Raw genomic sequence first — 15,306 nt, forward strand, 5'->3', positions numbered from 1 at the left:
TACAATGTATCGAGTAATCTTCAGTATAATCTTTGCTAAATATTATGCTAATTATTAAGTGATGTTTTCCTTTTGTACTGTATTTGTAATTTGCTAGTATACTGTGGGTAGTTGGCTTACTATGAACACATGCTACAACTTCAAGTCTTTTGTTTACTTTATCCTTGTTATTTAATTCATCCAACATGGTTACCTAGCAACCCATAAGACTAATGTTAAAAAAATGTGATTTTCAGTTTCATTTTTCTACGTAATTAGATTTTTGTTGGCAGTTCTAACTGCATGAAACTCGTTTTTAGGCCAAAAATAAACTATTTACAAGATTTAAAGAAAATCGTCGGAGCCGTTTTCGAGATCTTTCTGCAAGCAAGCAAGCAAGCAAGCATACAAGCAAACATTGCTCGTATTAGAGTATAGGATAAGATTTACACTGTCTCACCAATTAAAATTAGCTACACACCGATAGTAAATGCAAACAGTTTGTTTCTTTGTCAAATAAATCTCTTTATAAACCAGTAGGTACCTCTTCATAAAGAGATCCATTTGACAATGAAACAAACTGTTTGAATTTACTTGGGGTGTGTAGCTAATTTTAATTTGTGAGAATACAGTGTGAATCGTAAACACTAGTATCAGGTGTCACGAGGCTACTCATACAAAGGAGAATGACGGATAGGCAACGTGTTGAATTTACAAAACAAGGAACATTGAAATTACACACACTGACACTAGTTGTCCCAAGCTGGTCCGACGTGTGTTCCCTGTTTCCCAATTAACTCTTCGTGTTCCGTGTTCACGTGTTGTAATATTTAACACGAAAGTTCACGCCCGCAATCGTAAACTATCTCAAGGTTGTCGTTTATTGTTGCCTTCGTCGCGTTTTCCAACCGGATAATTTGCCGTTATACGTGTGTGTGCGAAACGTTAACATTTCTTGGTGATTTAGGACAGGTCATAGCGTAATGAGGTGTTAAAAATTGACGAAGCTGGTCTTAGTAGACCTAAAGTATAAACAGTCATAAGTATGGTTAATTATGAATATGATTACGTCTTAGCTAAATTTAACGACTATTTTGATATGGATACGTACTTAAATATTTGTTTAAAAATTAGGAAGACTCCAAACACAGAAAATTGAATTCAAGTGAAGGATGAGCGTTGAATGAATACGACGATAAGATAACTGACTAAGAGCATCTGGTTCTGTACCCGGGATTTATTCTTTTATTACAAGTTTCAGTTTTGCACGATTTCGAGTAACGGGTTAGTTTTATTAAGAGCCTAGAGATTTAGAACAGCTGGGTCCAGTTTCGAAACATTGAACAGCTTCAGGGTTTTCTCAGGATTGAACTAGCAATCTCCTGATTACCAAGCAAGCGCCATATCAGCTACCCTGCCACTAGCCAGCTATATTAAAGAAAAGAGTATGCTGAAGTATGTTTCAAGTTTAACTAGGTGCAGACTTCACGTTTCGTGCCGACTGACAATTCTCTAGGTCTAACATCTTTACGATTCATCACATTAAAAGGACATTGCATTGCAATGTATAAAATATATCTTAATCTTAATAATAATAAAATACCCCCACCGCAGCAAACCTGCCGTCTAAGCGAATTTCCATTTGGCCGAATTGATTTTCAATTGATCTATTTAAATAACATTAGGTTTAACGAGTACCTAGGTTTGCTGCTACAAGGAAACTAATAAAGTAGTGTGTTTTTAGTAAAATATTGATAGCTTACTATAAAATAAATAAATTTGCCAAGTTTGATCAAAATATATCCATAAACAAGCAAACTACAACATTTTACAATATTCTCCATAAGAATAACATGGGAATTTTAAATTTATCATTTTTTTAGTTTTCTCCGTAACCAATAACCGTAACACAAAAATAACAAAAATAACAAAAACACTTTGATATACTGAATTGTTTGTTTTTTAAGCTCTTTAAGAAGGTTTAGAGAAAAATTGGGAAATGTTGTGTTTTGAGGGTAAGAAGTGAGAAAAACCTATTTTTACCCCATAAAACCCTTTTCCCATGGTCCGATCATGCTGGATCGCGAACTCATTCAAGTTTATCCCGCCTTACACCTTCAAACCAAATTTCATCAAAATCGGATAAAAATTACTCAAGTTATCGTGTTCACGGACACATATATATATATATATATAAATCTATATATATATATATATACATATATAAAAATTTGAACGAATGGTGTTTTTGGCCTCTGGGGACATTAAAATGAAAAAGTAAATCGGTCCCGGGCCTAAGTCTTACCATGAGACCTACGGTAATAGCTACTTCCCTATAGGGAAATTCGCTAAAAATGAAAAACTTTGGCTGACCATATTAAAAGTCGTAGAATTCCTTAATAGTAGAAATAATGGGTACAACTTGTTTAGGACAACCTTTTAGAATAAGACCAAATCGTTGAACATCGCGTCGTAACAAAAATAACGCGAAGAAAACATTTGTCGCAAAAAGTATAACAAACAAACAAATCAACTATACATATTTATCCAGCATCTTCCTCGTTGGAACCTAAATTATAATAACAGTAATATGTATGAAATAAATATATATTTCTCTCACACGGCTGATATGCGGAAGCATATCTGCGGATGCTTGCTGCAGGGACTATGGTAAATCATCCTCCATCCACCAGTAGCGGCTGCGATCGTATCATTATTTAGTGCTGTCATAGTGGTGCCCCTGTATATCAGCTGATTCCATTGTTAGTCAGCTGACCACGTTATATCTTCTTCGTAGAGTTACACGCCGTGGTCAACTCGCCTTGTTAATGGCAAGACAGATGGCTCCGGTGTGCGGTGGAAGTAGAAGACATTGTTGCTGTAATTGCTGCTTAAAGGATTCATCGGGTCATATTGTCATTTCAAGTTGGGGTCTTTATGTTTATTATTCCATTTGATTGGCTCGGTTAGTTTGTTGGTTATGTTTGCAGACATTTTTCATCACAGTACGTAAAAACAAGCTTCAAGTGACAGAATGTAACAAGATTTAGTGAGCATAGCAGGCAACATGGGAAAACACAGTAGTTGGAAACAAAAAAATGCTTAGAACAGTCAGGTATAGTAAAAGAGGATAAAATTGAAAAGATAATACAGATTTTTCACAACTCCATAGCCTGAATAATTCGAGTCGGACTGTATGAGAAACTGAAATGTCTGTAATAAATTATTGTTTAAACAGCATAAAAGAAAAATCTTTGAAAAAGAATCTTAAACCAAATGTTGGTATATTAGTCTGCCCAGTTTCGAACCTTCAAAATGCGTTTGACTTTTCTCAAGACCGAAACAAACTTTATAGAACCCAAACTGTAAAGTCTAAACACTTACACAACTAACTGGGTCGCCGGAAGGGTATCCCCCTATACAACTTTACCTAAGATATGACTAAATCCGCTGCTACAGTATCTAGGATGAGCACATCACATAACTGTTGATTTCTTAATACATATGTGTTGTTAACCAAGTACCATTTGACATCTCCAGACAACTAGTGACAAGATTACATCTGTAGTCTGTGGTGGCGTGCAGTCTGGCTATCAACCAGGTGTTCGATTTCTCCTCCAACCTTGGGGTTAGTTTATAAGCTGCACGTCGGATCCAGAGGCATTAATTGTTTTATATTTCACTACTGAGAAACAAATTTAGGTTTGACAGCGGCCGCAGGTCCAAGGATACAGGATTTGTGCCGTATTATTGGTCACTGCTGGTACTGCAGTGACCGTGAGTGGGGGTGGTAGGTTTGTGAGGATCTTGTTTATGGAAATTACTGTATAGTTTTCAGAACGCGGGCTCTCTGTACTGGGGACTGGGGTTAAAATCTCTACAATCACCAGAGGATCCTTGGAGACTAAGTAGGTATTCCATCTATATGGGCCATTTTGTATCAAAAACCAATATAGTCAATTAAGCCACTAACAGTGTGATACAGTCTAAGATAATATGTGACCCCTTATTTGTTGTTGCAACAGTTTATGTGACATAAAAGACACTTTTTACAATAAATTGTAGATACTTTTTTAGTTGTAAAAACTTTAGCGTAGTCGGTTTAAAAAGTAATTTTCAGCTGCGCACTTTAGGTGGCTCAATTTTGGTATGTTCACTTTTATTCCAAAGGCCACACAACTTTAACATCAAAATGGGGTCTAATGAGAAACCTCCGTTGTGTCATACTTGCTTATCTAACTGTGTAGCACCACCCCCTCATACCCTGAACTGCAATAGATTGAATCCTTTACTTTTAGTATTATAAAGTAATACAGCAAACTAATACTGACATTACAAAATAATACGTTCTTAGTTATTATGATCAGTTAACTTGCAAACGTCTAGAACCGCGCGAGTAACAAAGCAAATTGACAATAAAATCGAATAATCAAACGTAATTTACGCGAATCACTTGATAAATGCTCACGAAGAGCCGCCAACCGTGGTAATTTATGTCGGGCAGGTTGGTATACCTGTAAATCAGCTGTTGCGCCATTGTTGTGCTTATCTGCAGCAAGTGGCAACACTGGTCGAGGTTGTGGTGGCTGCACTGGACTTGAACTCGTGACCCGCTCGCGTGAAGCTTGATGTTATTTTACGGCCTGTTTTTACAATAACGGCTCGTCTATGATGCAACGCTACCTTATATACCGTGATAGTCCCTGGCTAGTGGCTACTATCTGCTTGTGTAGCAAGCTCAAGCTGGAGCTGGCTTGTTGACTGGACAATGACCCAAAGACTAACCGAAGTAAACGAATCAATAGATTTAGCTCATTTACTCCTGGGTGTCTGGAGACTTTATGTACAGAGTGTGACGACCGGTGAATCTGTTATTATGTCGCCAAAACAAGAGGCTGTATATTGGTGGATAATAGAGCTGGGTGTTTCTGTGAGGCGTCTCAGAAGTTTTGAAACGCGTGAGTGCCAAAGTTGTACTTTATAATGTGACATGTGTGTTTCAACCTAGGAGGATTAATCATTAATGAGAGGGCACGCGAATATGGATGCATGGAACACTAGAGGGGCACGCGGAGCCGTAGAGTGGTAAAAAGCCGCCTCTATAACATGGGAGGGATAGGGAAAAACGCGACGCCCGCTGTTTTGAATTAAAATTTCCGCTAAACTAAAACGCCCGTTTTTTTCGCCTATGGCATTCTTAAAGTAAATTAAATTTACTATCGAATGGTGTAATTATATCCTGCAAATATTATTATTTATTATTTACTATTGGAGATCAAAGTTGGAAGAATTGTCTTGGACTTTAAACACATGAGTACTTTAATTACGTTTTTGAAATAAATATGATCTACCCATACAATTTACTCGTACCCCCTAGGAGTTTCTCGAAATGAAAATAATATATTTACCAACATTTAATCGGAGTAGTGTATTAAAAAAAAAGAACCGTATTAACTGTTTTTTTTATTTTTACAGTTTCAAAGCATGCTTATTAAGTTTAGGTTTTAAATAAAAAAATCCAATTTGAATGGTGAAATGAATATTAAATTATCATTCCTTATTACTTACTCGAATTTTTAATACCACTTTTTGCTAGTTTTAAGGCATTTATGTGCTAGGCAAGTAATTTGAAATAGCCGAAGTCAAAAAAATAAAAAAGGTTCCAACAAACATAAAAGTAAAACATTTTCTAAGCCATTAAATTTTATATTTTTAATGTGATATAAAGGTATAACCAATATTAACACAATAGTACTAAGGCAAAAAATAAATACATTCAACCTTTAACAGTTACGTTTAATTAAAAACATATTAAACTGGCCATCTTAGAATTTATTATTCGTTCGTGAATAGGCCTTCATTCTTCTCCTAGGCTTCAACCCAACGCAAACATTAGCATTACCAAGCAAAATGGAACGATCTAAACCACAAAGGCTCTAACTAAATGTTATACTATTTATCGGTTAGAGGTAAAAATCTCACAGATTTAAAAAGGATATTTCATAGACAGAAATGGAATATTTTTTTATAATACACATCTATCCTATTCCTGAGAGCAAAAATAAAATATATTTCATTGCTAAAACTATACATTACAATACTAATAAATAGGTAATGAGCTGAAAAGCACTTGATTATAAAACAAATCATTTTTTGTGTTAGTTTTAAATTAAGATCAACTTCCGTATCATTTTCCACAGAACGGAATAATCGTAGCACCTGCACTTTTACGACGCATAAAGTGACACAGTTATGTAAGCTGTGCAGCGTGCCTTTCTAGCAGGCTTTGTCTACTAACAGCGAAACGTACTCTTGCTATGCTAGAGGTAAATACTGTAATTTATTTCTTGAATCGAAATAATATTTTTTTAATGAATGGTTCACAAAAATTACTATGATGGCATTTACAGAATATTCTATACAATGCTAGAAGTTTTTAGGCAAGTATGAAATGAAATGATAACGATATTAATTTTATGCACTTTGACTAGGCATTGTGTATAATGCCTAGGAATTCTATAGAATATTTGTTAAAAAAGATATTTGTTAAAAGCATTTATTTAGCAGGATTGATTTATTTTGTCTATGGTTAGGTTAGGTTGGATAATTTAATTAGGTTCTGCTACCAACCCCGCGCCGCACAGGACTAAATCAGTATTATGCGTTATCTAAATGTTTGTTGTGTATTCATACGATTTTAATGTTTTTGAGTTCGTGTTGTCCGTGTTTTAATTGTGTTTTTGACGAGTTGCACGCTTTGAAAATGTTGTCTTCACAACGAAACATGTACGCAGATGAGCAATATTAATCGGACTATTTGACGGAGGTATGTAAAACCCTATTATTGTCTTAATTTTAATTAGTTTTTGATTAGGTTAAATAATGCCAAAAAAGAAACAAAAGACTACTAAATAAATCCTTTAAAAGAATTAAATCTTGTGTGTATGGTTGGATTAGGGTTAGGTTAGTTTAGTTTTAAATAAGTCAAATAATGTCAAACAATGGTATAAAAAGGTCTAAAAAAAGTCCTAAAATAGCGTATTTTATTCTTTGCCTACAGTGCCAACAGGCATTCTATAGAATGAATAGGCAAAGGATTGAATGAGCTCTCTTTAATACTTAGCCTGTAACATATACATGGTGGCAAACAATTCTGGAAACGGCTTGTTATCTTTTAACTAAATTCGTTAGAAAATTCAAACCTTACACATAAACTTATATGTATGAAAACTACTTTTTGCAAGCATTGCCATTTTTTTACCTTCACCAGTGGACGGCACATGAGGAGTTGGTACATAATCTTTAATGTAAGCATAGGTTGATATGCACATCATGTATGGTCAAGTGGTGTTTATTGCCGGAAACTGTGTCAAAAAAGGTTCATCCGTTACAAAATAACGGCAGTCCAAAGTTCTTGCGGAATATACCTGCACAGGCATTAGTATTGGTAAATACTCATAGTCAACATCAGCCGGGAAATCTGAAACCCGGTAAAATTGGTTTTGAAGATTGAATAAATTTAGTCTATGAGCTAGAGTTCACTTCAAAATACAATTTCAGCTCTCAAGCTAATGTTTAGTACGAGTATTTACCAATACTAAGGCCTGTGCAGGTGAACTTTGGACAGCCGCCATTTTGTAACGTATAAACCTTTTGATATGCGGTTTCCGGCGATGAACTCCACTTGACCAACCCTTTAAAATGATGTGCATATCAATCAACCTATGCTTACATTAAAGATTATGTACCTAATCCTCATGGGTCCCCTGGTAGAGGCAAAAAAAATTATAATGCTTGGAAAAAGTAGTTTTCATACGTATGTAAGTTGATGTGAAAGGTTTGAATTTTCTAACAGATTTAGTTAAAAAGATATTAAGCCCTTTACAGACTTTTTTGTCACCCTGTATAAGTCGGACAAATGTGAAATTGGTGAGCACAAATAGTGGAAAGTCTAATTTTTTTGTGATTTATTTCCCATATTGGGAATAAGCCATTTATTTCTGATTTACCTCCGTGACTGCCTATTTTTCCACTAACCTTTGAAAATGACACTTGTCTTGTAATCTATCTTTATAAGTGTCCATAATATTTCTTTCAAAATTATTACTATTATGGAGGTGAGTGTGCCTTTCATTGCTTTTCCTCCATTTATAAAGAGGTCTGTCAGCTCTGAAGAGCTCTTTCTTCTATTTATTTGATATTCTGTGATGGGCTTTTTGTAGCCTATGGCTACAACAAGAGATCAGGCGTTTTATAATTAAGAGCCCATAAAGTAGCCCATATAAGTAAGTTAAAGGTCCTGGTTTGATCTTTTGTAAAATTTATGATATTTTCCTAGATTAAACACTCCAGCTACCCAGCCAGTATTATTTGTAAACCTCACCACTCTATTCTCTAAAATTCTTATGAAGAGGAAGATACAATATTATTATCATTATCGTTATCGATTAATATGTGGACGTATCCTAGGTGTGTACAGTATCAGCGAATTTCCCTATAGGGAAGTAGCTATTACTGTAGGTGGCATGGTAAGACCTAGACCCGACACCACTTTATTTTTTCATTTTGATCTCCCCAGAGGCTATTTGTTGAAATTTTCTTAACCAAAATATGAATGAAGCGATGAGTGTAGGTTGGTGTGAGATTTGTTACTGACTAAGATCAGCTGTTTTTTTCAGTCAGGATAATTTATTTAAAGCCTAATTATCAGGGACAGCTGGGTCTAGTTTCGAACCATCAAAAATGTTCTAACTTTTCTCAGGATCGAACCGGCGACCTATTGATTGCTTGGCGAGCACTTTAGCCTAGCCACTCCACCTACCCAGCCAGTAAGGCTCACACAAAATTCAACACTTTGAAAATCACTTTGGAGCAAATCAACATTTTGAAATGAAAAGCTCATACTTTAACGTCAAGGTAAGAAATGAGAAAGAGAAGTATACAAGTAGAAAATATGTTTTTTATTATTATAACTATTTATATGATAATACATCTGTACAGTGTTGTGTTCGTTGGCGTGAGATCGCTAGAAGTAGACGGTTAGATTGAGCTGGTCGTTCCTCACATCTGTGGTCAGAGGAGTGACACTTACATCTGGGTCTAGCTCCGTCTGAACAAACAAACAAAACAATTTAGACACTGTAAAAAAATCCTAAAGGATGTCTGTGTACTTGATGACATGCTTTTGAAATCAATGTCCATTACTATGGGGTGAGTATGACAGAACTCTTTATGGCTATGTTCTTCATAAGCTTAAAACTGTACAACAATCCATTTTACAGCATTTGGACTCCTTTAATTAAATACTAGATGACACTACACTAACACACCCCTAAAACGCTAGCTTCCTGATGTGACAGGAAATGTTTGGATGATTAGTGATTGTGATATCAATAGTGAAAAAAAATACTGGGCTCTGGCCAGCCTCTCTAGGAATGTCTTGTTGCCTCAAACTCTCATACCGTGCTTTTGGACAGCAGTTCTGGAAGAGAGTGTGTTGACGTTGTCAAGGATGTACATAGTGTAATCTAACATGCAGTGAAAAAACACTGAGAAAATATCCAATATCGCAAACATTGGCTTTTAATGGTTATCGAAGATTTGTCTGTTTGTGCTCCCATATCAACTAACAATAATTACAACTGATTTAGTAAAGTCTGTTCATTCTGAGGAAGGCGATTGAACGCCACTACTTTTGGAGGCTTATCAGGTAAATAGTGGTGGTATGGGGATAGAGATCTGTAGGTTGAATAGGATCTTACACAAGACCTGATGTGAAAAATAAATTGTAAAAAAGGTATACTCATAACACACCTTGTTGTTGCGAGGTCCTATGCTTCCGTCACTCTCATCGTCCCAGCTGAGTTTCTTGACTCTCCGAGGTATTGACCCTGGGGGCCACCTGGTGTTTGGTGGGGACGGAGAGGGGGACGAGGCCCCTCCAGGCACTGTAGGGGGTGCAGGTGCTTGCTGACGCTTGTGGGCCCCTGTCTGGGTTGGTGGCCCTGGTCGCTTGTTGGGGGCCTGACTTACTCTTGTGTTGGAGTTGCGGGCCATTATACCTGGAAACAGTCATACTTTAGTTCTTATTCAATATAAAAGGAGTCTTCATATTATTTAAAACAGAGAGGAAGTAAAAAAAAACTTAATTATCAATTTTTCAGAATACACAAGCTTGCGGTTTGCATGTGAAGCTATGGGCCCAAGAGATATTTACGCCCCATCTCCCCTTCCTTCCTTGAGAAATATTTCTGTTCCTTGCGCCCCTTACAAACCAAAAATCCTGCACCCAGAACGGCCCTAAAAAGGCAGGGAAATCTGTTCAAAGATGCAATCCATGTCGAAAACGATTGAGTTAAGTCGGTCGGTATTAAGTCAATTTTATTCCACTCTCATCACTTCACTAAAAGAGAAAAACAATGTAGATATTTTTTTTATAAAGGGAAGAATGAGTGTAGAATAGAGTGAGATGACTTGTAATATTAATTTTTTAACTTGATATTAATTTTTTTGCACTAAATAAGATTAGTTTTTTTAGCCAGGGATGTTTTCATTTAAACATTATAAGAAATCGTGGATCTATAGCTTTCATCATCTATACTATACTATAGTGCAGTTTTTATTCTATTGGAAACTTAAATAACTAGGACTGGACTACATACTTGGCATCAAATACAATTTACTTACTCTTAACAGTGGCAGTGTACTGTGAGGTGATCTGAGGCATTGTGTTGTCGACAATGTTTGGTGTTCCGTTGAACACAGGGTTGTCAATCTTGTTGTTGGTGTTCAACAGGTTTCCGTTCTCCGTTGGTTGACTGGCAATGTTGTTGTTTGGAGGCAACTTCTCCGGCTCAATGGGGACGACTGCCTTCCCTTCCTTGCTGCTTTTTGGTTGTTTGCTAGGGAAGTTATTGATGTTAGTTTCTGTTGCAGCTATCAAGGTATAATCCAATTGCTATTGAATTCATATAAATAACTACACAATGAATTTGACTTTACCAAACAATTTTGTCAAAAAATTGAGTTGTAGCCTGTAGGTAGTGGCGTAGTCATAATTTTTCCAGCGTAGGTATGCTTACTTTTTATTGGAAAAAACAAATGTCGCCTAATAAATATATGATTCTGGAAAAAGTTGGGGGTATATAGTGGTCCCTTTCCACCGGTTGTCAGTAATTGATATACCGTAGTCCTATTTGAATGACTAGCTCATTGTTATGATGCAAAAATGTATAACATGTTGGCTTCTCAGATTTGCATGTTTTAAAAGTAGCTGTATATCAAACAAGCAAACCTTTTTGAGCATTTTATATTATTGATGGCACAATTCATTAAAGTCTTCATGACTACAAATTGGTCATGGGAATGGAATAGATATTTCAAATACGTTTATCAGTCAAATTCCCATGTTTGAAGAGATTGATGAAATACTTACGTCTTGTGTATGTACAGTATGAGGATGACTATGATTAGTCCCAGTAGGCCGAGTATAGAGGCAAACACCACAACCAGAGTGTGGCTTGTGCCTGGCCATGTCAGCCCAGCTCTCATCACTACCGCTTCTGGCAGATGAACCATCACTGGCACTGACGTCTGTAATGTTCAAATAAATATTAACGTTAAATAAGAACAAATAATAGACTTTGAACAAAATTAATATTTGATGTAGGCTGCCTGAGCAACTTTCACATGATCATCATTTGCAATTTGTGTCAACTGTTTCATAATCAGCAAAAATACATCTTCAGGTCCAAAAACATCAACATTTCTTTTCCTAAGTTGTGTTTGTCACTGTAGTAGGACACAACACATTATAGAAAGGTGTAAACAAGAAGATAGTGGCATTAAAAAAAACTAAACACAACTTGGCCAAGTACTAATATTGTGTGATGCAGTAGCGGTGAAAAGTGAGTCAAGACACTGTTTATTTATGATTTGTGGCAAAGAAAATTCATAATTTGAAGTGTATCTAACAAAGCATCATCCCATCCAGTCAACTCCCTTGGTGAGTCACTTCTGTTCAGCGGGAATGACAGGTGACCTTTCCATGAGTAGGACACCAGATCAACCAAGATGGGATTCAACCCCCTTACAATCAGCCTTTGAATCTCAAAAGGCTTGAATCTATTACTCGACTCAATATTTCATCCTATTTCTTAGTTCTAACCAAAACCAAACTCTCCATATGTATTGAACATTTGACTTTTGAGGATATATATTTTTTTATGATCTCTAATGCTTACCTGTCTGGGGGGAAGGCCGTTGTCTGTAGCCACTGCCACCAAATGAGCCGTGCTGCTGTTGAGCAGAGATAGATCTCTTAGTCTTATCTCACCAGAGTCATCGATCGAGAACATTCTGAAACAAAGAAGAATTTTTTTATTGAGTCTCCTGATGGGTCTAATACAATCTCTTAGGAAAATCGCCCAACCCACTTTTTAACAACAATATACATTTTGAATGTATTTCTAGAGTAATTCGGATGCATGGTGTGTTTAGCTTAGAATGGGCTGATGTTTCTTCAGCCAGGACCATATATTAAAAGGTTCCTTCTTGTGCGTTTTGGTACCACTGGTTCTTGGGAACACTACCGGTAAAAGAACGGGTGTTTTTTTTTGTGTACCAGTACTGGTACTTCTGTTCCAAACAGTGGGTGGCTGTTAGATTTAGGATAAAAGGTACCAACTCCACTATGCAAACTCTTTTAGTGCAAACTCTTATTCACCATGCCCAACTAAGTGAAATAAAAGGACATTCAGAGAGCAATACTATAATTAAGTATAAAATGACAAGGAATTTTAATGATCAAAACATATCTACATTCAAGTATTTATTAAGGAAAGAGAAATGGCTAGACTTATTCGAAATCGAATCCGTAGACGGAAAATTCAACCATTTCCTATCCACAATACAATTCTATTTAGATGTTGCACTACCACTAAAGAAATGTAAACAAAAGGAAAGAAAGTCCAAAACCAAAATATGTCTAGATTCAGATTTGAATGAGTTAAGAGAAAAAATGATTTTCCTTTACACCCTGTCTAAAGATCTCAATATTACACACCCAATTAAAAAATCATACATAAACACTAAAAAGGTTTTTAAGAGTCAAATAAGTTCGAAGAAAGCAGAGGCAATATTTAAGAAGATAAATAACAGTAGCAATGTACAAAAAGAGGTTTGGAGCATAATAAATGACCTTAAACCAGATAAATTGAAGAGACCGTTTAGTAAATTATCAGTGTTTGATTCAGAAGGGAAATTGCTGGATACTCCGGATTTAGTTGCAAATACAATGAATGAGTTCTTTACTAACATTGGAAGAAAACTACCTAAAAACATGCAAACGCAAGATGTACATAGAAGTAAAGATAGTAATATGATCCAACCATCACTATTTCTTACTCCAACTAATGCAAATGAAGTAATAGATATCATTCGATCCCTAAAACCTGGAAACTCCTCTGGAAGGGATGAAATATCATCAAAAACTTTAAAGAAATGTGCTGAAGAACTTGCCGCTCCCTTAGCCTATCTAATTAATTGTTCATTCCAGAGTGGAACATTTCCTGCAGTACTAAAGCTTTCAATAGTCAAGCCAATATATAAGAAAAAAGGAAGCCGGCACGATTGCAATAACTTCAGGCCAATCTCTATATTATCGACATTTTCTAAAGTAACAGAGAAGATCTTCTTAGCTAGATTAAATCAATTCTTAGATAAAAATAAGATTATCAACAAAAATCAGTTCGGGTTCCGTTCAGGTTACTCCACCCTAAATGCTGTGTTCAGCCTGGTTACAGAGGTTTCCAACTCTCTCGACGCAAAGAATCATGTCTCCGGTTTGTTCCTTGACCTTACCAAAGCTTTTGATGTCGTTGACCACAACCTACTTCTAAATAAGCTGGAAAGATTGGGTATCCGTGGAGTGGCTATGGATTGGATGTCTTCTTATGTTAAAGGACGGAGGCAAGTTGTAGAAGTCCCTTACATTGATTCCTCAGGCTGTTTGTGTAGTAGGATATCTGATGAGCGTACTGTAAGTACAGGTGTGCCTCAGGGGTCCGTTCTTGGGCCCGTCCTTTTCTTAATGTTCATCAATGATCTGCCTCCTGTTGTGTCAAATTCAAAGTTACATCTGTTTGCTGATGATACTTCCCTCGTTGTCTCCAGTCAAAATCATGCACAGCTAGAAATCCAAACATTTATTGAGAGTAGTTTTGTTTTCCAATGGCTATACGAGAACTCTCTACATGTTAATCCTCAGAAAACATCACTTTTAGAATTTCGTATACGGCAGAATTTGTCTAACCCATCTGAATCTTTAAATTTACCTGTCGACAACATCAACATTGTTTCTTCTTCTAGTGTAACATATTTAGGAGTAGTCATTGACAGCAATCTGAAATTTTCCAGTCACATCGACAAAATTCACAATAGACTTAGTACTAGTGCTTTCCTTCTTCGTAGGCTCTCCTGTTATCAAGAAAGACGCATCCTTCTGACAGCTTATTACGGTCTTGTTTATCCCTTTCTTACATATTGTGTGCCCGTTTGGGGTAACGACAAACTTCAGACTAAGAAAATATTCAAACTGCAAAAAAGAGTTATCAGATTAATCTTCAACCTAAAATATAGAGAGTCTTGTAGATCTGTCTTTCGTACAAATAATATGCTGACCTTCCCATCAATTTTCATTTTTGAATCTTTGACCTTCTTAAGAAAAAATTCGACAATGTTTCATATTAGAGGGTCATCTCACCACAGCTACAATCTCAGGAGGAACTTTAACCTACATATTCCACTATCTCGTACCACTTTCCATAAAAACCAATCATTCTCCATGTGTATCCGTCTTTTTAATTCTCTTCCTAACTCAATCAAGGGCGAACATGATTTAAAAAAATTTAAGCGTGGTCTGAGGGAATATCTAGTTGATAAGGAATTTTACAGTGTTTCTTCGTTTTTAAATTGTAAATAGTTTGTACCTTTTGAAGTTTGTATCTTATTTTAATGGGTCTGATTTTATTTGTTTAGTTTTAGTGACTTTTGCCCTGTACATTTATGTATTATTATGGCAATAAAAAATTCTGATTCTGATTCTGATTCTGATTCTTTCATCGCTTCAAAGTGGCATCCTTGTGATTGCTGAAGGATGGCAGTACACATTCTTGGTGTTGACCATTATTTTAACTTTATTAGGTTTTTTTTGTTTTCTTCAAGTTAAAGTCTGAGCTATTGACTTTTAAGACCCTGAAGACACCCCTTCTACATTGACTTTAGCTGTCACCAATTTTGTATTATAAAAAACACAATTGCTGACTGACA

At 36.0% G+C, this 15,306-nt stretch overlaps 1 protein-coding gene across 1 annotated transcript in view; it reads right to left on the bottom strand.

The window, feature by feature from the left end:
• Positions 1-8,918: 8,918 nt before the first annotated feature.
• The window catches only part of LOC128993412 (protocadherin Fat 2-like), a 93,388-nt gene continuing 87,000 nt past the window's right edge, over positions 8,919-15,306 (bottom strand). The window contains exons 15-19 of the mRNA XM_054417302.1: positions 12,222-12,336; positions 11,414-11,571; positions 10,666-10,880; positions 9,793-10,040; positions 8,919-9,088 (exon numbers count right to left, since the gene is read on the bottom strand). Of these exons, the coding sequence (XP_054273277.1) occupies positions 9,005-9,088; positions 9,793-10,040; positions 10,666-10,880; positions 11,414-11,571; positions 12,222-12,336 (820 nt within the window). The 3' untranslated portion in view covers positions 8,919-9,004. The remainder of the gene's footprint in view (positions 9,089-9,792; positions 10,041-10,665; positions 10,881-11,413; positions 11,572-12,221; positions 12,337-15,306) is intronic.

This window comes from Macrosteles quadrilineatus, unplaced genomic scaffold (genome assembly GCF_028750875.1).
Source record: "Macrosteles quadrilineatus isolate MER2022 unplaced genomic scaffold, UCM_ALF_1.0 Scaffold_4__1_contigs__length_99947679, whole genome shotgun sequence".
Classification (NCBI taxonomy): domain Eukaryota; kingdom Metazoa; phylum Arthropoda; class Insecta; order Hemiptera; family Cicadellidae; genus Macrosteles; species Macrosteles quadrilineatus.